The 24,185-nt window shown below is 54.8% G+C and overlaps 1 protein-coding gene across 1 annotated transcript in view; it reads right to left on the bottom strand.

Annotated features, from left to right (window-relative positions):
• Window positions 1-815: 815 nt before the first annotated feature.
• The window catches only part of WSCD1 (WSC domain containing 1), a 41,182-nt gene continuing 17,812 nt past the window's right edge, over window positions 816-24,185 (bottom strand). The window contains exons 5-9 of the mRNA XM_059906872.1: window positions 20,402-20,523; window positions 7,338-7,497; window positions 6,466-6,630; window positions 3,356-3,556; window positions 816-1,944 (exon numbers count right to left, since the gene is read on the bottom strand). Coding sequence (XP_059762855.1) covers window positions 1,592-1,944; window positions 3,356-3,556; window positions 6,466-6,630; window positions 7,338-7,497; window positions 20,402-20,523 — 1,001 coding nt within the window. The 3' untranslated portion in view covers window positions 816-1,591. The remainder of the gene's footprint in view (window positions 1,945-3,355; window positions 3,557-6,465; window positions 6,631-7,337; window positions 7,498-20,401; window positions 20,524-24,185) is intronic.

Raw genomic sequence — 24,185 nt, forward strand, 5'->3', positions numbered from 1 at the left:
ACACCCACTCACCTCTTCTGCAAAACATACAAGGGTTTTCCAAGCCTCTGAGCCTTTGTACGTGCTGTTCCCTCCGCCTCAATTACCCTTCCCCTCTGCGTGGCTGGAAGAATTCCTACAGGTTCCTCAAGACCAGTTCAAAGCCGCTGCGATGCTTTCCCTGACCCCCTGAGAGCCCGCACGGCACACACGCTCCCCTGTCACTGGGTTTCTCACTCCCATTTGTGACAACCCCTCCCCAGTCCCCACTGGACAGTGAGGGGAGGGGACCTTATGAATGCACCTTCTCAGGAGGCCCGTAGGCTTGTACACAGCAGCAGGCGTCAGCGCCCGGGAGTTCCCTTCCCCTTCTTGGATGAACGAGTGGGAAAGATGTCAGCCTCACAGAAAACAGAGACAGAGGGTGTGACAAAGAGGCCCAGTGACAGGAAGTGGTGGGTGAATAAGAGAGAGACAGAGAGGGCTGGGTCAGTGGGGGTCAGACAGAAGCTGCAGCCTTGCTGACAGGCCATGCCACCCCCCTTCCACATGAACCCAGGGGCGACCCCGTGGAGAGCAGGGGCCCGTCAAGACAGGGGGGACCACCAGCCCCAGTGGCACCCAAGACTCATCCCTCCCGGGTCTGCCCATGCCCACCCCAAGCCCCCTCCTGCTGGCATTGCTGACGTACAGGCCCCTCAGGTCTAGGGCTCCCCTGGAGGCCCGGCCCCTTCCCTGCCCTGCTGTCTCCTCGCCCCCACACCCTGCTTCTGGGACATGGCACGAACCCCCAGCTTTACGGGGACAGTCGGAGAAAGAAGCCAGGCAAGGAGGCGCCCACTCCAAGGAGTGCTGATATTGGACGGGGGGTCGGGGGTGCACAGAACTCGTGGCCGGTCCTGAGGTGCGGGGTTTGTGTGGGCAGCTCCGCTCTACCCGTGGTGCCACCAGCCCACCGCCGGCGAAGGGAGAGGCAGGGCTGCAGAGCTGGCGGCGCCGGGCCATCACACCACACACGCTGTGGGATGCAGGCGCGCGGTCAGGGCCGCCTGGCCCGGCGGACACAGGCTGTGAGCCCGCCTCCAGGCCGGGGTCCTGGCCCCTCAGACACCCAGCCCAGTGTCCCCCAGTCAAAGCCCCTGACCAGCAAGCCTGCACTGGGCTGGAGACAGGAAGCCCGGGGCCTCCGAGAGCCCAGGGTGCACGCGTGTGTCAGTGCGTGGGGGAGACGGACAGGCAGCCCCTAGGAACGCACAACCTGGCGTCTGCACGCCTGCATCAACGTTCGCGTCTGCAAGTCTGGGCGTGTCTGCCACAGCCGGGTGGTGGCGCAGGCGCGTTAGGGCACCGTGAGCAGCGAGCGGCAGGTCTAAGCGGGTCTGGCTAGGAGTGCGTGTCCCTTTGCGTCCATCCTGTGACATCGGGTCCGCCTGGCTGGGGCTCACGTCCAGTCTCCCCGTGCGGGAGGCAGGCAGCCCCGGGGTGGGGGACCTCCCTGCAGGTGGCGTCGGCGCCCGAGCATCCCAGGGGGGCACCCGAGCGTTTGAGCACGTGCGTAGCCCCGCGGGGGCAGCCGGCTCCCAGCGGGGTGGGCCGAGCGGGCCGGGGCCTATCATCTGGGCACGTACTCCCGGGGCAGCCCGGCCCAGTTGTGGTCACGCAGGGCCCGGTCCACCGTCCGGATGTAGCCGTTGATCAGGTCCTTCATCGCGGGGGTGAAGGGCTCGAGGTCGTGCGGGCGCCGGCCGCGCCGCCGGAAGCTGCCCTCCTTGTTGTTCTCCACGCAGAGCAGGCGCTCCTCGCTCACGGACACGTTGAGGAAGGCCACCACCTCCCGCAGCGTGGGCACCAGGCTGCGCCGCAGCTCCTCGTAGTGAACCACCAGCAGCCGCTTGCCGTACTTGAGCCAGTCCAGCACGTGCGAGGACCACCATGACGCGTAGCTGTTGACGAAGTCCGGCCACTCTGGGTGGGCGAGAAGGGGCGCCGTGTCAGGGCCCGGCCCCGGGGGGGCTGCTGGCCTCCTGGGGGCCAGGATACTCCGTCGTCCACCGCCCGGGGCCGACCTACCCGATCTCCCCCGGAGGGAGACCCTCTTGGCGACCTCGTGTTGGGGAGGGTTATAGCAGGCTGGGCTCTGAAGAGCTGCCAGCCCGTCTGGGAGCTGTGACCCCAGGTCCACCTTCCCCCAGCGGTTTCCTTGGAAACACACCAAGTTAAGACAAACGGGGACTGTGTGTTCCAAGAACTGGTTCTCTCTCGGGTGGACCTTGACCTCTGGGACTGTCCCTGCATGGCGAGAGCCCAGGGTCTCGGGCCTATGGGACATGGTGGAGTTAAAGACAACCAAGGCGGGGCCTCTCTGTCGAGATGACCCTCGGTTCACCTTGATGTTGCCCTGGCAGCTCTGCACATCCAGTCTGGGTAATGGGGGCCGAGCAGTGTGTGTGGGGCAGCTGCTGTGCCTCCTAGTCAGAAGAAGACGCTGTGCAGGCCGGATTTCCTGTCCCGGGGCCTCCTACACAGCTACGTGAACGGGGTGCCTCACTGATGCTTCTTGTGTCTTGTGGGTGCGATCGCCGGTTTAACCAGTGACGCACAATGAGGCCACAGGCGGGGCAGCTGCGATCTCTGGCAGGTGATCTGCTCCATGAGGGTTTTTTTCAGCAAATTTAGAAATTTGGTGGGTCTTCTTTTTAAGTGGGGAGAAGGGTGCAAATGTCAAGAATCACCCCAACAAAAACAGTTTCCATAATTGGGCTATTAAGACACCTCAAATGCTGTGGGAAGCATCTGCTTTCTCTAAGCTTCACAACAACCCTATGAGATGGGATCACCCTTGTTTTTAAGGTGAGAAAACCGAGGCTCAGAAGACAAGGTCTGCAGCTTGCCTCGGGTCACTGGGCTGGTAAGAGATCCAGGAGGGGTCAGAGCTCAGCCTGCCTGCGTCCTCAAGGGGAGTCAGCAGGAGGGCAGGGATGGCTGACGGGGGCTGGTCTAGAGGGAGGGTGATAGGGAAAGGGGGGGACACCCACCAGCCTCAGCTGATCCGGAGTCTCACAGGGACGGAAGCACAAGCCTGCCCAGCCTCAGGCCCCGCATCTCATCATGCCACCCACTCTGCTGGACACAGCTGTATTTCTGATGGCTTCATTTTATATCACTCACTATCCTGACTTGTGTCTCTTTAATTCATCGCCCAAAGGCTAGACTGTGTGTGCCATGAGGGCAGAGACTGTGACCCCTGTAGCCTGGGCTCCTGGCGCCTTGCCCAGTGCCTGGCACATAGTAGGACTTCAGTAAGTGTGTATCAGCAGACTGACCCCACGAATGAAGTTGCAACCGTTCCCCCACCCCGCCGGCCCCTTGTGCTCACCTTTGCTCTTCCAGTTGCGGTCAGCTGCGTAGCCCAGGTGCCCGGCGCATTTCCTGTTGAACTCGGCCACCAGGGACCTGTACGGGTTCCGGATCAGCAGGATGGCCGAGTCGAACATCTCAATCTCCCTCCTGCCACTCTCGTGGGTCTTCACGCAGATGGTGCGCCGGCTCCTCCAGTGGTCCTTCTCGCCCTTGAACCCTGCCCGGGAGAAAGGCATTGTGGAGCCCCCGCTGCCACGGCAGCAGACAGGTCTGAACGCCAACCTGCACCCCTGAGGGAGAGCCGACATTGGGGGCACAGCAGAGGGCACTGGGATGGCCTATGGATGGCTGATAGGGCCTGACCCTGCCCAAGAGACAGTGAGAGCAGGAGGCATCTTAAGTGGGGGAAGATGGCGTCTGCAAGAGAAAGAAGATATGGCACCTCCTGTAGATCCCAGAAGTCAGGAGGCAGAGCCCGACCATGCCCTCTCTCTAGACGCTGTAGCTGCATCCATTTGGGCATCTGCATGGCTATGTCACATGAGCATTGCAGATAACCCTGTGAGTTGACCACAGCGGCAGGCATAGCCAGATGAAGAGACTGAGGCTCAGAGTGGGTATGTGACTTGCTCAAGATCACACAGCACCACAGCATCAGAGCCAGGGCTCTCTCCACGTGGCTTTGTGTGTCCCTGTGAGGCCTCTGTCTTCTACTCACCTCCCCACAGAAGGGGCAGGATCCCCATCATCAGGCTCAAGGGCAGTCAGCAGCTGTAGCCCCACCCTCTGACCTTATGCCACAGTCCTATAACTGGGCTCCAGCCTTGCACCTGTGGAGACTCTACCCATCCCTACACAGAGTCACACATTTACCAACAAATATCATTGTGTGCCCGTTCTGTGTTGGACTTTACACTGGGGATAAAGGGGTAAGACTCAGACCCTGTCTTTAAGCTTACAGTCTAGTGGGGGGATAGCCCAAGTGTAATAAAGAGCATAGGGGCTTATGGGAACAAAGAGTAAGGGAGACTAGTTTGGGAGTGTAGTGGGATGTCACAGAAGGCTTCCTGGAAAGATGTCCCCTGAGCCTGGTCTCCTGGCCACATCTCAACATAGCCCATGCCATCCAGCTCTGGCGACAAGCTCCAAAATTGCCCATGAGCTTGCCTCGGGCTCTTGGAAACATAAATGAGTCCCATCCCCCCACCCCCCTTCATGAATGGTTGGGAAGTATTTGTATCTACAGCAGGTCTTTGATGCCTGGAAAATGCAAGTGTCCTTTGAGTCTGTAAGTCTGGGGTCACCAGCTGAAACTCAACACGTTTCAAATTCATCTCTGCCATGGGCCAAACACCAAAAGTCTTTGCTTTGATTCATTGTGTCAAACAGCTGGGAAGTTCCAGGAAAGAATGAGTCAAACCATGAGCTAAGTAAACATGAGATCTGGTCTTTGACACCCTGAGGCCCAGGGTGCCTTTTGTACTGCCTTGGCCTATTTCAACAGGCACCACTTTTCCTTATAGCTCAGACCACGCTCACCCATGACGGTTTGGCATTTTGGCATCGGAGCTTCCTTGCGAATTTCACGTGAGTGCACGTGTGTGTGTGTGTGTGTGTGTGTGTGTGACTGCTCTGACAGTGCTCTGAGGCCAGCGGCTACATCTAACCAGTCTCGTAAGGTTCAAAGATGCATCGGGGATCTCTAAAGCCATTCTGAGGCAGTGGCAACCCAATCCTTATTATGCCCAGCTATCGAGCCATTGGGCCACTTAGCCATTTGTAGACTGAGACAGCCAGCTGTTTGAATAAGGTAAAGGCCTTCTTTCTAGATGAACACGGTGGGTAGCTGCAGCCTGTACACATTAGGTGGTTCCCAGGGGACCAGGCCAGAGTGGGCAGGTCCATGTGCTTCATCTGGCCACTTCACCTGTAGCTGCTATAACACTCAAGACTCCCAGGGGTGATGAAACTGGGTTATATGGACACCCTTGGCTTTTTCCCAACCAGACCAAGATTGCTGTGGGTGATTCTAGAACCCGCTGCCACCTCAGGAAGTTTGTGTTTTCTCTAGGATGTTACTGATAGTATCCTCTTTTCCTCAACCAAACTAAGAATCCCAGAGAAACTGTTGTAACACTTGACAACAGAGAAATATATTTCACCAAATATAGATCCCACTTGGCTTATCTGAGGTTCTTAGTCTTAAACAGTGCACAGATTTGAGCCATTTTAAAGTTCATTTACTTGACATAATGAGGCCTCTTATTTCTACAAGAGAAATATTAGAAATCATTAAACTCGGGCTTCCCTGGTGGCGCAGTGGTTGAGAATCTGCCTGCCAATGCAGGTTCGAACACGGGTTCGAGCCCTGGTCTGGGAAGATCCCACATGCCGCAGAGCAACTAGGCCCGTGAGCCACAATTACTGAGCCTGCGCGTCTGGAGCCCGTGCTCCGCAACAAGAGAGGCCGCGATGGTGAGAGGCCCGCGCACCGCGATGAAGAGTGGTCCCCACTTGCCACAACTAGAGAAAGCCCTCGCACAGAAACGAAGACCCAACACAGCCATAAATAAATAATAAATAAATAAATAAATAAAAATTAAAAAAAAAATCATTAAACTCTTGAAGATTTTTGGACCTCGTTTTAAAAAATCGTATTTTGATAAGCTACACTTGCCTCAAAGAAAAAGAAAAACGAAAAAAGAAATGAACACATGAAGTCAGTTTCCCCTAATTATTGAGGGTTCTAAAAATTAAGGAAAATTCAAGAAATGTTTACAGAGAGGGAATCTAAGCTGCTAGGCTTTCCCTTTGAATCCAGAACAGATCTTGTGAATTTTCTCTCAAAGTGTGGTCCTAGGGCTGGCTGTGTCAGCACCACCTAGGAGCTTGTTAGAAATGCCAATTCCTAGGCCCCATCTCAGATCGACTAAATCACACTCTCTTGGTGGAGGGGGGCGTGCAAACCAGGAAGCTATGTTGAATTAATAAGCCCTCAAGGTGACGCTTATGCACGTTCAAGTTTGAGAAGCTCAGCACTAGAGCTCCGGGGAGGAGCTGGGCTGGAGAAGCTGCAGTCTGGGCGCTGGGAACTGCCCTCCTCCCTGTCCTGCAGCCTTCACTAACCTTTGTTGTAGAGAGTGCCGTCAAAGTAGTAGCTCCCTGTGTAGAAGCCGGTGGCGTGCTCGATGAGGTGCCGCGCCCATGTGTTCCCGGCTCCCGGGAAGCTCGACAGAGCCACGAACACTTTGGATTTGGTGGGCAGGAACCTCCGGTCCGTGCACCGGGTATCTGAAAGTCCAGAAGTCGTCTCAGGGTTACCCACCTCCACTGCGACTCCCAGACTCTCTCTCAGACTTCCCTAGATAGGAAATGCCAACCCAAGACTCCCACTGGGAGATGAATGGGAAAACTGAGGCCCAAAAAGGGGAAGGGATTTGCCACCTGGACCTTGGCTGCACGGGTCCGCGGCTGGCCAAAGAAAGCCCCAGTGATGACGAGACCTCCCAGTGTAAGAGTCTGGTGGGAATCAGCATCCTGCAGACTCCCAAGGTCAGCTGGGGCAGATCTGCTTCTCACACAAGGCAGATGCTAGAGCCTGAGCACACAGCCTGGGTGACTTACTGGTCCCCAGGTCCTGGACTGGCTCAGGGAGGCCCCCGTGGCCACTGGGCTGCCATGTCACCCCGCCCCACCACCCTGCCACTGCTATCCCTCTGGACCCTGCCTCTCTGCTCGTCCTCAAACCACCTTCATCCCCAGAGAGACTCAGATGAAGGTCAGGTGCTCTTCAAGCCGAGCCCCGCATCCTGTGTCCAGCCTCCAGGGATGGTGGAGGCCTCCTGTTCCCGTTAGCCCAAGATAAGACCACCCACCAAGACGCCTTCCCCGCCCCAGGACCGCATACTCAGTCCAAACCCCCAGACCAAGTGCCACAACCAGCGGTAGACACAGGAGGAGGGCCCCGCACACCTGTCCACCTCCGGGGCAGAACTCACCCTGCACGGGCGTCTGGTAGACCTCGCAGTACTCCGCTAGCCTTCGGGCCTCAGACTCCTGGCCACACAGCGAGCTGTCCACAGCATCCCGCAGGTTGAACTGGGGCGTGGGGTAAGCACAGTAGCACTCCCAGCCCCTGAGGATGGCCAAGGGGAACTCCTGCCAGGGAAGGAGAGGAAGAGAAGCATCCTGGGTGAATGCAGGGGCCACGCCCCCGCCGCTCAGGGACCAGGGTGAGCGCGGGGGATGTCCTGCCAGCTGCCTGGGATCTACAGGGGTGTCTGTCCGTCCTTCCAGCGCTGGGCTCTGGGCCCAAACCCAGGGGAGACAAAGCTCAATGAGACGGGACCTCTGCCCTCTGGCAGCTCACCGCTGGCCGGTGACGAGCCCACGGTCTTTTGTTTGTTTGTCTGTTTGGTTTTGTTTTTTATGATAATTACAGTCTTTATTTATGTAACTGGTCACATAGTCATAGTTGGTATTTATAACTACCTTCTTCTATTACCCATTCTTTATATATGTGTGTGTGTGTGTGTGTATAAATTTTTTTTTTTTTGCCACACCACATGGCATGCAGAACTTCCCTGACCAGGGATCGAACCCGTGCCCCCTGCAGTGGAGTCTTAACCACTGGACCACCAGCGAAGTCCAGAAAAGTCCACTGTTAATAGCACTGGTGCTATTACAGAGGGGTGACTCCACTGGGGGGACTGGACCTGGATTTTGGAGACATCTAGGGGGTTGTCAGGAGTGCCAGGGAGGGAACGGCATTCCAGGTGGGGAAACCACACGTGTCTGGGTTAGAATGGGACAGAAAGGCCCACCCAGGGCAGCTCAGCATTCAACATCTTTAATCAACAGACTGTGAGCCCCCAGTGAGGCCTGGAATTCCCGCCAGCCCTCCCTGGAAAGAGACAGACCTAACCCCTGCTTCTGCAGTCCTGCTGCAGGGTGGGGTGCAGGGCTGGTGACAGATTCTCACACAGCATCTCTCCAGGACAGGACGGGTGGGCACGGCCAGGCCTTGGCCGCTCCGAGGTGCTCAGGCTGATGGGGGCTTCCTTAGATCGGAGGGGCCCTGCCAGGGTTAGAAGGCCAAGCCAACTCCTGGCAGTTTTTTACGTATGTTTTCTTGGTTCCCTCTGGGGAGAAGGTTGCACCCACCGCACAGCAGCGACAGCTGGGGCGCTGGCATTGGGAAGGCCTGAATGTGAATTCAGGTTCACAGCCTGGGTGACCTTGAACCTTTCTGAATTTCACCATTGAACAAAGGGAATAAAACCCACCTTGCACATCGGTTGTGAAAACTAGATGAGGAAGGTCCAAATTGCCCAGTCCTGGGCCCGGCACACAGTAGGTGCTTTCTTCACAGAGGAACAGGCCATCCTCGGCCTCCTTTCCCTGGTGGGCAATTCCTCCACTCACCTCTCCCACACATTTTACCTGAGCACCTACTATGTACCAGGCACCAGGTAGGACACTCAGCCCCATTTCCACTCTGCCTCTCTGTGCATCTTGCAAACAGGAGATGCGAGGCCCTCTGGAGCACCGAGAGAGGAGAGGAGTCAATTGAGTGTGTGCTTGGGGGCGAGGGAAGCAGTGGGCAGAGAAAACTTCTCGCTGCTAAGGGAAACGCTGAACAAACCTTTTTGGTTTTTGCCCACAGCAAAAATCTCATAAAAAAAATAAATAAAGGAAAATCAATAGCGTCTTCTGAGCGTGGCTTGGCAGAGCGCAGGATCTCGGCACTCAGAAAAGACAGTGGATGGTGTCCCAGCCAGGGGAGGGCGATGCAGAGCCTGGGGCCGGGTGGTCCCTTAGGAGGTAGGAGGGGAGGCTGCCCCCAGTGGAGGGCTGTTCTCCTAAGTGTAGGTGGGATGCTCTCCCAGAGACCTCACAGCCCCCACGAAGGCCTCTCCCCACCTCCCTCCTCCTTCGTCAAGGCTCAGGGGCAGTTTTGCCTCTGCCAGCCCCACGTCCCTCTCTCAGGGCTGAGCTGCCATGTGGGGACAGGAGAGAGGATGTTTTCACTATTCTTACACTACACACCCCTACAAACACACACACACACACACACACACACACACACACACACACAATCTGCTTCCAGAGCTCAGTGCTCACTTTGGCATTAGAAATGCCCTTAAACATTTTATGGGACCATAAGCAAATCACCTCCCCTTTTGGAACCTTAGTTTCTCCATCTGTAAAATGGACATATTCCTTGAGTTGTCCTGCCTGGAAGAGTCGGAGGATCTCATTTCTCTCCCTCTGATCCACCGTGAGGGCCAGTGAGACTAGGACATTTATCTCCATGCCTTTCCTGGATGAGGCTTGAGTTGCAAATTTCTCCCAGGACAGGGGGCTAGGGGTAGGCAGTCATTCTGGGTGTCCACGGGCTCATGTCCAGAGGCACCAGGGAGGAAGCACCCGGTAGGAGAAAAAGCACCAGGTTTACAATCCAACAGACCTGGACTCGAATCCCAGGGCCACGGTTGAATATCTGTATGACCTTGGACCAATCACTACCTGCCCCCCAAGTCTCGGCTGTCTCATCTGTCATCTGGGGGCAATAACATTCACACCATAGAGTGCTGGGAGAATGAAGGGAGGATGACGCATGAAAAGGACCCAGCACATAGTAAGGGCTCCCTTACTCTTAACTCTTAAGATCTTAAATTGTACTAGAGGCAGGCCCCAGACCACCCACCTGACACTCAGAGTACCTGAGAGTTTGGTTCCTAAAATTCCTCTTTTTGGCTTTCCCTCCAAGGCCCCAAAAGCTCAGGATCAAGCAAAGGTTGGAAGTCCCTCCCCCAAGCAGCACTTGTGATCCTTAACCTCGATCAGACACATAGAGAAAAGAATCGCTGGGACTTCCCTGGTGGCACAGTGGTTGAGAATCCGCCTGCCAATGCAGGGGACACGGGTTTGATCCCTGGTCCGGGAAGATCCCACATGTCGCGGAGCAACTAAGCCCATGCGCCACAACTACTGAAGTCCACGTGCTCTGCAACAAGAGAAGCCACCGCCATGAGAAGCCCGTGCACCGCAACGAAGAGTAGCCCCTGCTCACCGCAACTAGAGAAAGCCTGTGCACAGCAACGAAGACCCAATGCAGCCAAAAAATAAATTTTAAAAAAATATTAAGAAAAAGAAAAGAATTGCTTTGAGGGCTCAGTGGCCACAATGGGGCCCTAACCCTGGAACCAGGACCCACTCAGCCACGGCTGCCGTCACTGTCAGAGCTGCGGTGACGTCCAGCACCGGCAGCTGGGGCCGCTGGGCCTGGAGTGAGGGGACAAAAGGCTGGACAAACCCCATCAGTACCTCTGGCTAGACTCCACCCACCCTGGGGCCCCCATGTCATTGCTCAACAGAAAGCGAATCTGTGTCCTGACCCTCAATCAGAATGCCGTTGGCTTTCTGGAAGCAAGTTCTCCTGCTGATGTGAGTTAGTGAAAAGCCATCACAAGAACTGCAACCTCTGGCCTCTCCCACTGCTATCCATCCTCTCCCGAAAAGCCCTCATCCCGCCTCGTCCCAGATCAATACCTTCATCACAGCGAGCGGCGGGAACAAGCAGCCTGGGTACCACGGCGGCAGCAGAGAGCACGCAGCTGTCTGCGTCTGTGTCCCCCACACTTCCATCCACACTGGCTCTTATGGGCTGAACTGTGTCCCCTAAAATTCATATGTTGATGCCTTAACCCCCAGCACTTCAGAATATGACTGTATTTGGAGACAGGGCCTTTAAAGAGGCAATTAAGTTAAACTGGGGCCATTAGGATGGGCCCCCATCAAATCTGACTGGTGTCATTATAAGAAGAGATTAGGACCCAGACACACAGAGATGGAGGAGAAGGCCATTGGCAAGCCAGAGAGACAGGCCTCAGAAGAAACCAACCGTGCCAACACTTCGATCTTGGACTTCTAGCCTCCATAACTGAGAGAAAATAAATTTCTATTGTTTAAGCCACCCAGCAGTCAGTCTGTGGGAATTTGTTATGACAGGCCGAGCAAACTAACACTAGCTTTCTTACCAGTCCTTGGCCACTGCAGTCTCGCTCCCACCTCAGGGCCTTTGCACTTGCTGTGCCTTCTGCCTGGAATGTCCTTTCCCAGATACCCTCATGGCTTTCTTTTTTAAAATTAATTTATTTTATTTATTTATTTTTGCTGCGTTGGGTCTTCGTTGCTGCGCGTGGGCTTTCTCCAGTTGCGGCGAGCGGGGGCTACTCTTCGTTGCGGAGTGTGGGCTTCTCATTGCAGTGTCTTCTCTTGTTGCGGAGCACGGGCTCTAGGCACACGGGCTCCATAGTTGTGGCTCGCAGGCTCTAGAACACAGGCTCAGCAGTTGTGGCGCACGGGCTTAGTTGTTCCGCGGCATGTGGGATCTTCCCGGACCAGGGCTCAAACCCGTGTCCCCTGCATTGGCAGGCGGATTCTTAACCACTGCGCCACCAGGGAAGCCCCCCAGATACCCTCATGGTTTTCTCCCTCACTTTCTGCAAGACCTCTTCCGTGAGGCCTTCCCTGGCCACCCCATTTCGAGTTGCAACATCCCTCCCGCTATCACCGATACACCCAATCCCTTGCTGTGTTTTCTACTTCTGTTTCAGTGGTGTAACTTACCTCGATGGAACACTCTGACCCTGAATGTACCACCCAGTCTGTTTTGATGAATGCCTATCAGGACACACAGCATTTTCCTCACACCAGTTTCCTCGGCCCCTTCCCACTCATACCCCCCTCCCCCAGAGCAACCCCTAGTCTGACTTCCATCACCACAGAGGAGTTTTGTCTATTCTAGAACGGCCTATAAATAGAATCACTCAGCACATATTTTTGTGAGTATGGTTTCTTTCAGAAAAATATTTGTTAAGTCCACCCGTGTTGTTTTATCCAGCAGTGGATTGTTGCTTTTTATCGCTGAGTATCATTCCGTGTGTGGACATAACAATTTGCGGACTCCTTCACTTGATGGATCCCTGGGCTGTTTCCCGTTTTTACCTATTACGAATAATGCTGCTATGAACATTCTTGGGCAAGACTTTCAGTGGATACACATCTTCATTTCCAATGGGGAAATATGTAAGGTTCCTGCTTCATTTTTCTCCACGGTGCTTGTCACCATTCAACATACTATATATTTTACTTATTTTCCCTGGTTTACTGTCTGCCTTTACCCACAAGAATATAAGCCGGGATTTTTGTGTGTCTGGTGTGCTTTGCTGCATTCTCAGTACCTAGAACAAAGTCTAGAACATGGTGGATGCTTAATGAATCTTGGATGGATGCACCAACGAATGAATGAATGAATGAATGAATGTCCTTTCCAGATCCCAACTCCCCCCAGAGTTGTTGGCAACAGACTTGGACATGAGTCTTCCGTTGGTCACTTGTGCCCAGCCATGAGTAAAGAGAAGAAAGCCTGTTCCATCTAAGCAAACCCTCCCTGACAACAGGAACCCCAGGGGACTCTGCCATCCTGAGATTCCTGTTCAGACAAGAATATTTTACGAACACAGTTACAAAAAAAAAAAGTCTGCTCAGGGCAGGCTGGGTCTGTCTCCCTCCCCGGTGGTAACGGCTGATGCCTCACGATCCTGTATCCCAGGGCTGGGGCCAGGCTGCCCCCACCAGTGACCTGAACCTTTTTGCTTCCTTGAGTGGATTAAACTGTCAAGTTCCCGGGTGTTTGCAGAGCAACGGGAGAGCTGCAGACAGTAATGTGGTTTTCTTTACAACATAACCTCTTCAGCAACATCATTGGATTCTGAAAACACAGAACAATTTTCAGCCCCTTGGGGATTTCTAAGACATGATTTCCATAAAAATTAAATATTGATGAGTCTTATCTCTCTGCCAACCTTGCTGCTCCCCGGTACCTCCACCTCAAGCTGCAGGGAGAGAGAGAGAAGAGGAGAAAATGAACCAAGACAAGGCAGAAAAACAGGAACATAGATGTGATACCGCTTCAAACAGGTGAGGAGTTCCGAGGGCAGGGTGGGTGCACGCCCTGATCCCAGTACTTTCTCTACAGCCCAAGCCTGGGTGTCCAGGATGGGGGCTCACGCGGGGACTGGGTCTGCAGTACGTCTGGGCATTCAGCCTGGAGCCGGGTCACGATACAGCCAGGGCTGGGCTCTCTGGGCGGCGGGGATCCACACGCCAAGGCCTGGCCATGGCCAAGGGGTCAAGGAGCGGACATTCCAACAGGCGAGGAGTGAGAGCTCAAGAAGGACCCCCTCTGGGGTCTCCTCTTCTCCATCCTCGCTCCTCCTTGGGCACCTTTCTCAGGATCTCCAGGATTACACAGAATTACCAAAACTTCAGAGATGAGAACTTCCGGTTTCAGAAGGCGAAGCTGAGGCTTGGAGGCCGGCGGCAAGCAGCCCACGACCTCAGGCCATCAGGGTGTGTGGCAGCAGACGCCAGCCTTCGGGACTCCCAGTCCGGGGCTTTGCCACACACCACACTCAGCCCCTGGGAGGCAAAAACGTGAATGCGGTGGGTTTGTGACGAAATTCAGGAACCGGCATGGAGGTTGCCTCTGACCAGTCTCTTGCCTCCAGAGGCAGAACTGGGGAACATTCAAGACACAGAAAGGAGAGGCGAGGCCCACGAAGGGGGATGTGGGGATGGGGATGAAAGGACCGACTCTTGCTTTCCGGCAAATGTCAGTTTGAATGCAAACCCGTCCGCTGACCCTGTAACTGAGAGCACGTTTCCCTGTGATCTGACTGCAGGTGCAGGGCTGTGCGGTTTGGAGGGGCAGCTACGGGAGGTGGACCCAGTTTGAGACCTGTCGTCAGGAATCCCGGGCTTTGAATCTCATTTGTGTGATTGTCGACAAGCTACCGGGCAGCTGTGAGCCTTGGTTTTAGCATCTGTAAAAGGGGCATAGCTTAATGATTAAGGGCTCTGGTGTGAGTTTAAATTTAGACGGCTTGAGTCTTGATTTCTTCAGCTGTAAGGGGGATTTTAGGATGCAATGAAATACGGTCATCTCTTGGTATCTGCAGGGGATGGGTTCCAGGACCTGGCACAGATACCCAAATCTGCGGATCCTCAAGTCTGTGGTTCCGTGTTCGTGGATTCAACCAATGGCTGATGATGTATACTGTGGTACGAATTTATTGAAAAAAATCCACACATAAGTGGACAAGTGCAGTTCAAACCTGTGTTCTTCAAGGAACACCTATACTATTAAGGGGCCTTTCAGAGAGCAGACCCTCAGCAAGTTGGCTGGTCCGAGTCCGGAGGAGGCCAAAGGCATGGGGTGGGGGCATTAGGCCATCTCTCTGTATTCACTCTTCTCCACAGGAACAGCCAACTCACCAGCCCTCTTCCACGTGTCCAGCCTCAAAGGTGCTGCCTCAGGATAACTTTGAGCTAAATGTCAGAGTGTCTCCAGGGGCCCCTAGGGGATGTCCCCTTGGGCGATGGCTCTCCGCAGACTGGAGCCCCAGACAGCAGACAGAGGTAGTAATTCACAAAACCCAGACCCACGCAGGATGGACTGCCTCTATCGAGATCCAAGGGGACGTGGCCAGAGCCACCGCCCAGCGGAGAACAAGCCGGCTCCGCGTTAACGCGTGCCTTTCCATCCCGCAGGCAGCTGGGTTAGCGCCTCCTTTAAACGGACAAAGGGGAAACCTCAGAAGAAATGTCGATGGGAAAACATCCAGGTGATCACTATTCTGTATGAAGAACTTATACACCCCAAAGAGGCTAAAAGAGGGCAGGCAGAAAGGATAACACCTCTCTCCCTGAGATGCCTTTCTCAGTAGGACCACTAGCAGTTGCTGGGAGAAAAAACCTCAGATCACAAGGTGCAATAGCCGAAGCGTCACATGTTAGTAACCTATTTGCAGATGGTGCCAGGTTTCACCCATCAGTCCCACCGCAGGAACGCACACTCCCACAAATGGCCTATCTACTCAAACACTAATACGGGGCTTCAAAATTAACGACCCCACATCCGAATGGGTAGCAGTGCAAACACCTAAGATCATTTTCACCTTCTGTTCCAGTGAAGGAGGTGATAACATCTAGAGGCCTGAGAATGAGCGGGTTTTCTTCCATCCCCAACACGATCGCAGAAAATTAGACAAGATCATTTTACTGTGTTTAAAAACACATTACATAGGTCAAGTCGCCCTTGCTGGCAGAGAGTCAGATCATTAAGATGCTGATGTGGCCCAAAATGTTCTTTCCCTGTCAAACTACACTCTGGGAGCTCCCCAAATCCGTTGTAACTCACTAGCAAAGAACAGTAGAGATTTTTATCGGGAGCCACAAATAAATCTCAGATGGCGCTCGAAATTGGGGCATGGCACAAAGAAGGCTCTCCCTCTTTTCCTGCTTGCATGCCCCACCTCTGGCATCTGCTGTCTCCCGGCCCCCCTGCCCAGCCAGCCCTAATTAAGCCTGTTGTCCCCACCCTCAGGTTTAGCTCTGCCCCATTTAACAGTCTGCTGTGAGCATTTTCCATCATAAAAGTCGTTGAAAACATTTTCAGTGGCTGTATTATAGTCCACTGTATGGCCACGGCATAATGTAACCATTCCCACATCGTGGGACATCTGAGCTTGTCTTGCAGCCAAATTAGGATGAGATGAAGCTGCCACTGGGACGTCTGTGCAGCCTCGGTGCCACCAGCCTTTCCAGAGAGGAAGTGCTTGGCACGTCGGTCAGGAAAGTACAGCCAGAAATCTCCAAATTCACCTCTCTCACTCACCCTCAACATCCAGGAGAGGAGAGAGAAGACCCTTCCTGCAAATAGATCCCTGGCCTCTGCAGGCCTGGGTCAGCTGAACTTCCAACTGATCCTGTATCCACCAGACCTCAACGCTGGAGGCGGAATTTGCTTCTTCATCTTCCCTAAATAGTTGTAAAAGACAATCGATCACCAGGATTCAGATGCGTGGGGAACGTGAACCGGGCCTGGGTATGGCTGAGCCCACACATTCCAGGTGGCCCTCTGGGACAGTGGTTCTCCTGCAGGGGACCCCCGGCTATGTCTGGAGACAGTCTGGGTTGTCACAGCTAAGTGGGGAGTACTATTGGTATGTAGTGGGTAGAGGCCAGGGATACTGCTAAATATCCTACAATGTACAGACAGATCCCCAAACAATTATCCAACCCGAAATGTCAACCGTTGCAAGGATGAGCAACCCTGCCCTAGAGTGAGATCAGGGTCCCAGCCCAGCTCCCACTGGGAACCTGAGAGCTGATGGGGATCATCCAGAAGGCTTGAGTCCAAGTCATACCAACAACCGCAGAGCAGGACGAGAGATAAGGGAGGAACAGACATTCTGGGAACCAAAGGCTCACTCTGTCAGGCAGACGGTGGTCTTACTTACAAGCATGACATCTGGGGCACCATCCTTGCCCTACCTGGAATTCCTAATTCCAGAGCCAGGTCACAGGTGGACTTCAGTCACAGTTTTGCCAAGGTGTCTCTGGGGGTGGCCCTGAGGACTGCTGTCTCCCAAAGGGATCCACAGAAAACACCCCTCACCCCAGAGCATCCTACGCACAGCTATGAAGCCCCACGCCAGTCATACGCTCCCTCCCTGCCACACCATCAGTAGCTCCCTCTTACCCACCGAAAAACATCTGGAGTTGGAGGTGGGCATCCAAGGCCTGTTGCAGTTTGTCCCCGTCCTACCTTTCACATGGCACCGCGGAGCCCTGCACTCTGGGCGGGCTGGCTACCTTCCCACTACCTCACCCCTGCCCAGCCACTGCCTAGTTTTACGATGCACTCCTCACGCCCCTCCTCTGCCCGCTGACACGGCCCCACATCCTCCAGCTCTAACCCTTCCAAAACGTTGCAGCCCTCCTACCGAAGCCTCCCTCCAAGCCTCCTTCATCCCCATCAGGCACTGACCTTCCTCTGCTGTATGTCAGAATCACCCAATTCCTGTCTTAGCCCTTCTTCAGGGGTGAGCTCTATCTCATGGGGGAGCTGGCACCCCCCCCATAAGTGTCAGTGCATGTGTTTGGCCCCCGTCCCACAAGTATGTCCTGCCAAGACCTGCTTTCAACTTGAAAGCTGGAAATAGTGACTCTACTCCTCACAGCTGCAACGTTCTGTGGATCTGAACAATGGGACTCGAGGAAACAGCCACTGTCCCTGCCCCACCTGTCGACAGTACAGGGGAGGCCAGGATAGGAGCCAAGCTGTCAGCATAGATCCTGACGCCTGTAGGGCAAAGGCCATTTCTGAGAACCCTGGACGCCCTTTCATCCTTGTTCTGACCTCAACAGTTTGCAGCATCACTGCCCAGAGCCAAGCAAGGAACCTGTCCTTGAAACGCATCTCGAGGGGAGACGTACAAAATGCAAAGGTGCAGAACGGCATAAGCTACCAACAACCCTCAGGTATCTTCTGGCACACGCTGCAGTGTGAGATTGCGGCGACCCGGATTTCTGTCAGTAAATATGAAGAATGGCTGGAAATAGGAGTTGAAGAGTTTAAAGTCTTCAAGTTCTGTGTCTGTAACCACAAGGCAGAATTCTCTGGGCCCCTGTGGGCTGCCCCAGGGGAGGCCTCCCCAGAATACCGGCCCGTCTACCTGGGACGCTGCTTTGAAGTCATCCTCTCCAAAAGAAGAGGCACGAGGATGCCTTGCTCCCCTCTCATGCAGAGCTGGCGGGGCGTAAAATTAACACAACCTTTGCCGAGGGCAGCATGGCGAAGTTTACCCACAGGACAAGGACAGACGGCCTGTGACCTGGCACCTCCTAAGAATTTGATCTGGCAGGTCCGCCACCGACACAGAACGACCCACCCACAAAGACAGTCATCACAGCCTTGTTTGTAAAAGCAAAAGACTGGAAACAACCTAAATGCTTAACAGCGGGGCGTTGGTCATAGGACATCCGTGTAATTGAACAAAAGAGTGGGAAAGCGCTTTCTGTGCCGATGTGGAGCAACGTTGTGGAGAGAGAGGAGGGGATTGTGGGGCAGAGCAGTGCGTGTGGCTCGTTACCATCCGTGGGGTTTGTAAAGGCATCGTGACTCTGTAAAGGAACAACCACTTGAATATTCATAGAACCTCTCTGAGAGTGGCTGGCCGAGGTCAGGTCCGTCAGCTGCGTCCAAGGAAGGACACTGAGGGGACGACACACAGGGGTGAGAGGAAGACTTTCCCCTCGACCCCCTTTGGTGTCTTTTTACTGTGTTCCACGTGAGCATGTTATCTATTGAAAATAATTTAAAGCATCAAAGAGGCAGAGCCGTGATGCTGTCCGCTCCCTTTCCTCTTGTTTCTTTTCCTGTCTCCTGTCTCCTCCGGCTAACTCGCCTGTCCCCTTCCCCCGCCGATGTCACACCGAGAGGCAGCAGCATGAAAAGCACGGGGCGTGCACCGGCTCCGCAGCAAAGCAGGGGTCAGACTATCCCCGCTCACGGAGCGCTGGGAGGATCAGAGCCGACCACCAGCGGGAAGGCTGCAACCCAGCGCCCGGCACGCAGGAATATGCCTCTGTGTCTGCCGACCGGGAGGCTGGCCTTCAGCAGGCCCGGACCAGCTGAGTTCCTCTGATTCCAGCGGGCGGCTCTCCAGGGAGCCGCTCGGAACTGCAGGTGTGAAGGAAGCCCAGACCGGGCGGCTTGCTTCCCTGCTGGGCAAGCAGGTGTCCCTGCCATCTCTACTGGCTCTGCTCCCACCAGGGGGAGAGGGGAGGAAGGGGTCCCCAGGCCAGATGTCTGTGAATCAACAAACAGTCTTTTCGGCTCCCAGAATTGTGTCTCATGAGCCCTGATGCCTAAGACATCCTTGGCAGTGGCTTTGGAAATGCCGGAGAGCCACTTCAAAGGCCGCGACTGTGCAAGAGGGAAGCGAGTAGGAGAAAGGCTTTGTCTCCCCCCGCCTCCAAGGGAAGCATCTCAAGAGGGCTGAGAGCACGGCAGCTCCCTGTAGGTCGGGGCCCCATGGAGGGAGTGCTTCTTTGTGTCCAACTACATGTGCTTTCGCTGAGGCCCACGTCCTATACCCGTCTAACAACCAGCAGGCTACAGAGCTAAGCAGAGTTCAAATCCTGGATCTCCCCCTTCCTGGCTGTGTGACCTCGGGCAGAATGCCCAAGCTCTCTGTTTCCTCACCTGCAAAATGCAGTTAAGCAGAGCACCTATGGTTGTCAAGAGGATTAAATGGGTTAACACACGTAAAGTTGGAACAGAACCTGGAATAAATGATCAATACCTGTTAGCTTCTGTTGATAAATATCATCATCGTTGCCAAGGCCCTCCTCTCTCCTAGCCCTACTCTGTTACACTGCCACGTACCACAGTCCCATCAAGGCTACTGAACCCCAGCACATCGGAGCAGCCCCAAATCCCAGCCTACTGCCACCCGGGGCCATTTCCAGGGCCACAGCATCCAGCCCAATCTGGAGACCACGGGTCTCCAGCCCCAGCTCTCAAAGCTCTTTGGGCAGCCCGCCGGTCCCGCCAGCCTCGCTTCACACCCCATCCCCGGTCCTGCTTTGTGCAAGCCCCACGTGGCCTTGATCAACATTTCCCTGGAGCTGGCATGCAATGCAGGGACAGTGGCCTTTGGTGCCCAGCCCGGCCCCTGCACAGAACCACACTCCACTCCTCAGCCCAGGCTGAACCAAAGGTACATGAGTGACTACAGCCCCCGAAGTCAGATTCATGGCCCAACGCTGTCAGCGCAAATAACAGAAAATCTGCACTCCCCAAGTCCCGAGCCAGCATCTTCCTGCTTCCAAACCAAGTCAATTTAACATCTGACACTTGTGCCAAGAGCTCACGTCGGGAAAGGCACGATTCTTTCAGCTTTACAACCTTCTCTGACAACTCCCCACCCAGCCCCGGATCACCTCGTTAGCGGGCTCCCTGCTAGCGTCCTCGGCGACTCTGCTGCATCATCGCCCGCCGCCCTCCCGGACCCCCCTCCTCGGCTCCCACCCAGGCTCCGAGGACGGACAGCCGCAGCCCCACACGGGCGCCTGCCCCTCCCTGAGACCACCACTCCGGCTGGATGGTTAAAGGGCAGGGCTGTGAGATCATAATTGCTCTTACTTTCTGGGAACAAAATCCCGAACACGTCTCCACGGTCACGTTGGCCTGTACCAGGGAGTCGGGGAAGGCGTGTGTGACGTTCTCCAGCAGTCGGAAGCAGCCACGGTACGTGACGGTCCTTCCTGCGGGGAAGGAAATGGGGTTCCGGTGAGAAATGGTGCCCACCGTTCTTGGTGCCTGTCACAGAGGAAAACGGTGGCTTCAGATGCCGAAACAGGTGGAAATACACTCAGGAAAGGCAGATTTCCAATCAGAGAGGGCAAACTGCCCGTAGAGGCTGTGGTCAAGCCAAGCTCCCGAGAGAAACCAGGCACCAGAGCTTTCGTTAGCCTTGGTCGCCAGGGTCACCGACAAGGGACCATTTGGCTGAAGCTTCTGAACTCATGTCTTGCTTCTCCTGCCAGTCCTCGGGGGACAGTATGCATCCTCTCCTCCTCCTTCCCTCTCTCCCTTCCTTCCTTCTTTCCACAAATCGGGATTGTGCATTCATTCTGCGCTAGATTCTGCACTAGGTGACCCAAGAGATCGTCACTCTGGAAAACTCTGTCCTACCCACGTACACACGAAAAGAAAAGTCGATTTGGAAACCTGAAATCCTGCCACACTCCCTCTTGCTGTGCCGTCGAGTCACACCACTACTTTGCTTTCTCTCTGATCTTGAACTCCCGCCAGATTCTAGGAATACTCCTCAAGCCCGTGGTACACAGGCTGCCAGGTCGTTCTACAGACCTTCTGGTGGAGAAGTTTAGTTCCCTAGTTGGCTTCCTTGGTGTGGGGACAAACCTTCTGGAATGTTCCGGCACCAACTGTTCCTATTTCCTCCAGACTCCTCAGAGTTTCTCTGGATGGCGTCCTGATTCTCATCCCATGCTCCTTTTAGCACAACATCTCCTGGGGCTCAGCATCTCTCCCGGTTCTCTCCGCCTGCCACACCTCGTGGAGAGAGCAGAAACCCTCTCGCCAGCCGGCACCATGGCGGGAGGCTCTCTCCACGCAAAACTGCAAAGCAGGACCAAACTCTGGGCCCGGAAGCCCATCCTATCGACCATGGCACCAGTGGTCTGGGCGTCAGGGCACGGACCTATCAGGGCACAGATGAGGGAAAGCAGCCTGGTGCTGGGAAAACAGTCCAGGCGGAGCAGCCTAACGGCCTGGGATCAAGCCCCGGCACTGCCAGGGACTCAGTCAGCAATCTGGGCGTGTCATGGACTCAGAGACTCTCCATTTTCTCACCTAAGTAACACCTGGCAGCTAGAGTTGTTCTGAGGAATGACATGCACCCACACGCCAGCCCCCATGGGGCTGCATCTCCCAGAGCCACCTTCCTGCCCTGGATTTTGGTGCAAGGGCCTGGGGTGATGACTTGTGCAGGACCCACAGAACTCTGTCCTGCCCTGTGGCATGACCGGGCCCCCAAAGGACAAAATATCTAGACGGACTGGGCCGTGGTCCTCGGTCAGCTGCACTGGGGTGGGACAGACTCCAGGGAGACAGGTTCCGGGGCACACGGCAAGGGAGGTGAGCAGGACAGGCAGGGCGAGTGGGGTGATAGTGTCCCGGTGAGTACCTCCCTGTGGCCTGGGTCACCCCAATGCTCCCCACACCCAGCCCTGACCCTGACACACAGCAGGTGCCCAATATGTGCTGACAGAATAAGGAATTGGACACGACGACAGGGCAGGTGAGGGCGCGGCATAAGCTGTAACAGGTCAGTGATACAAGACGCTGCTAGAAGTGCAGCGTCAGCTGCCTCTAGACTTCACCGCCGTGACTGTCGGGGAAGAGGCTGTCACCCAGGGCAGCCCATTCCACTCCCTTCTCCCCCGCTCCCCAGGTGACAGCTCCAGGGGCACTTAGGGCAGAAGGACACCCCCGAGATGCAGCCACTGATGACTTGCTCTGCACCTCCCTCTGATCCCAGCCCGCGGAGCACCTTCACGGGTCTGACCCCTGGGAGAGCTCCTTGCCAGTGAGAAGCTCAAATCTCAGATGGCCGGTCACCTGGTCACCTCTCGACAGAGATCCTGTCGGTTCATGCCCTCGAGAAGGGAGCAGGCAGGCAAAGGTCAGCCGTGCAGCCTCCACAGCCTGCCAGAAGGGGAGGCTGTTAAACCGTTTCAACATTAACTACGACAACAGGTCTAGCCGACTTGAGATCTCAGGCTGGCTTGAATGACTGGACCATCTGACCCTTAACCGGTGGGCAACCTAGAGCCAAATACTGATCTCTAAGAGTCGGTGGCTGAGCAGGCAGGACGAGCTGCCGGGGCAGCCCAGAGCCCACATACAGGCCTGATCCTCCTGGCGGGCAGGGCTGAGGAGTCAGGGGGGCTAACGTTGTTTGAACCCAGGAAAGTCAAAGGTCCAAGAAGCCCTCCTGGAGCAGTTTGGTCCTCGGGAAGCCCATGTGGATGCCCAGATGACAGGGCAGGACTTGATACATCCAGGTACCATGGCAAACTGCTGAGCCCGGACAGGGCCTGGCACAGAGTAGGTGTCAATGAGTATCTGTTGAGTTAATGGCTCATTAGTGGATCCGTAGAGTGTGTTATCAGGGTCTCCACCCCTGTCCCCATTCCCCCATCTGGAGCCCTGGTTCCCAGACAATCCTGTCTGAATATAGGAAGCACCAGAATAGCCTAGCTGGCCGGGTCTGAGCACTGAGCCACTCTCTCCCCATCACTCTGACCCCATAGATGGTAGCCAGTGTTGGCTTTGAAGCTCACCCATGGTTCTCTGAGCTGGCCTTCTGGACTGCTTAGCAAACTCCTTCGTCACTAGGAAAGCTCTCCCAGAAACCCCTCTGCAGTCTTCGCTTCTGACCTGACACCTTTCTCTGGGCCCTGTCCAGATCTTGAACTAATCCATCAGCTCTCCCGGAGCCCTGGTCCATGGCCAGAGGTGGCTGAGCTCATGAGCTGACGTTCCTGGATGCTGGGCTGTGCCTCCATCATCTGCAGTGTCACACTTGCCAGTGGTGGGGGGAGGTCTCCCATGCTCTGACTTCATCCCAGCCTGGCCCCTCCCAGTCAGGAAGAGGATGGCTCCCCACATGTGCAAATGTACACAGCCGTATTATTTTATAAAAGGGCCTTTTATAGTTACATCAAGTGGATCTGCAGCTCATCTTGCAATGAGGACAGATCTGAGTTTCACAAACATCTAGCTGGGCCCCCTCAGTTGTCATCTCTGTTTGATAGCACTTTCAGGTGAAATCCTGGGAGGTTCAGTCTTGCTGTTTGATGCATCAGCTTAGTCTCCCTCCTGGTTGATTATTTCCTCCTGAGTTCTATAATTTTGAATTGTAAACTCATCTTCAGTGAGAATTTATCTACAGGAACTCTTTACACCTGGGTTGGTGGCACAGCTCCCAAGAGAGAATTTTGCATTTGCCTCTGTTGGTACCTCCAGATGGCCCAGAGCCAAATTTCATGTTGGAGCTTTCAGGACCAGGCAGACAGCAGAAATCTGAACCTCAAAACTGAGACAAAGGCAGGCCTGCAATTATAAACTCTTAGGAAAATTTTTTTTCACCCGAAGCTCAGGTCAAAACAGACAAGTTTTTCTATTTCTGCTAGGTGTTTTTTTTTTTTTTGAAATCTAAAATTTCACTGATTTATACTTCAGTGAAATTGGATCCAACTATACACAGAAGTTTCAATCCAACTCCCTACCCTGACAGGCTCAAAGCCTCCTTTTCTGTCCTCTGTGGACATGAAAACCTAAGCCGTGTGATCACCAAGACCAGCAACTTCCCCTGGCGGAGACCCAGAGCTACACAGCA

The sequence above is a fragment of the Balaenoptera ricei genome, chromosome 20, assembly GCF_028023285.1.
Source record: "Balaenoptera ricei isolate mBalRic1 chromosome 20, mBalRic1.hap2, whole genome shotgun sequence".
In the NCBI taxonomy this organism is placed as follows: domain Eukaryota; kingdom Metazoa; phylum Chordata; class Mammalia; order Artiodactyla; family Balaenopteridae; genus Balaenoptera; species Balaenoptera ricei.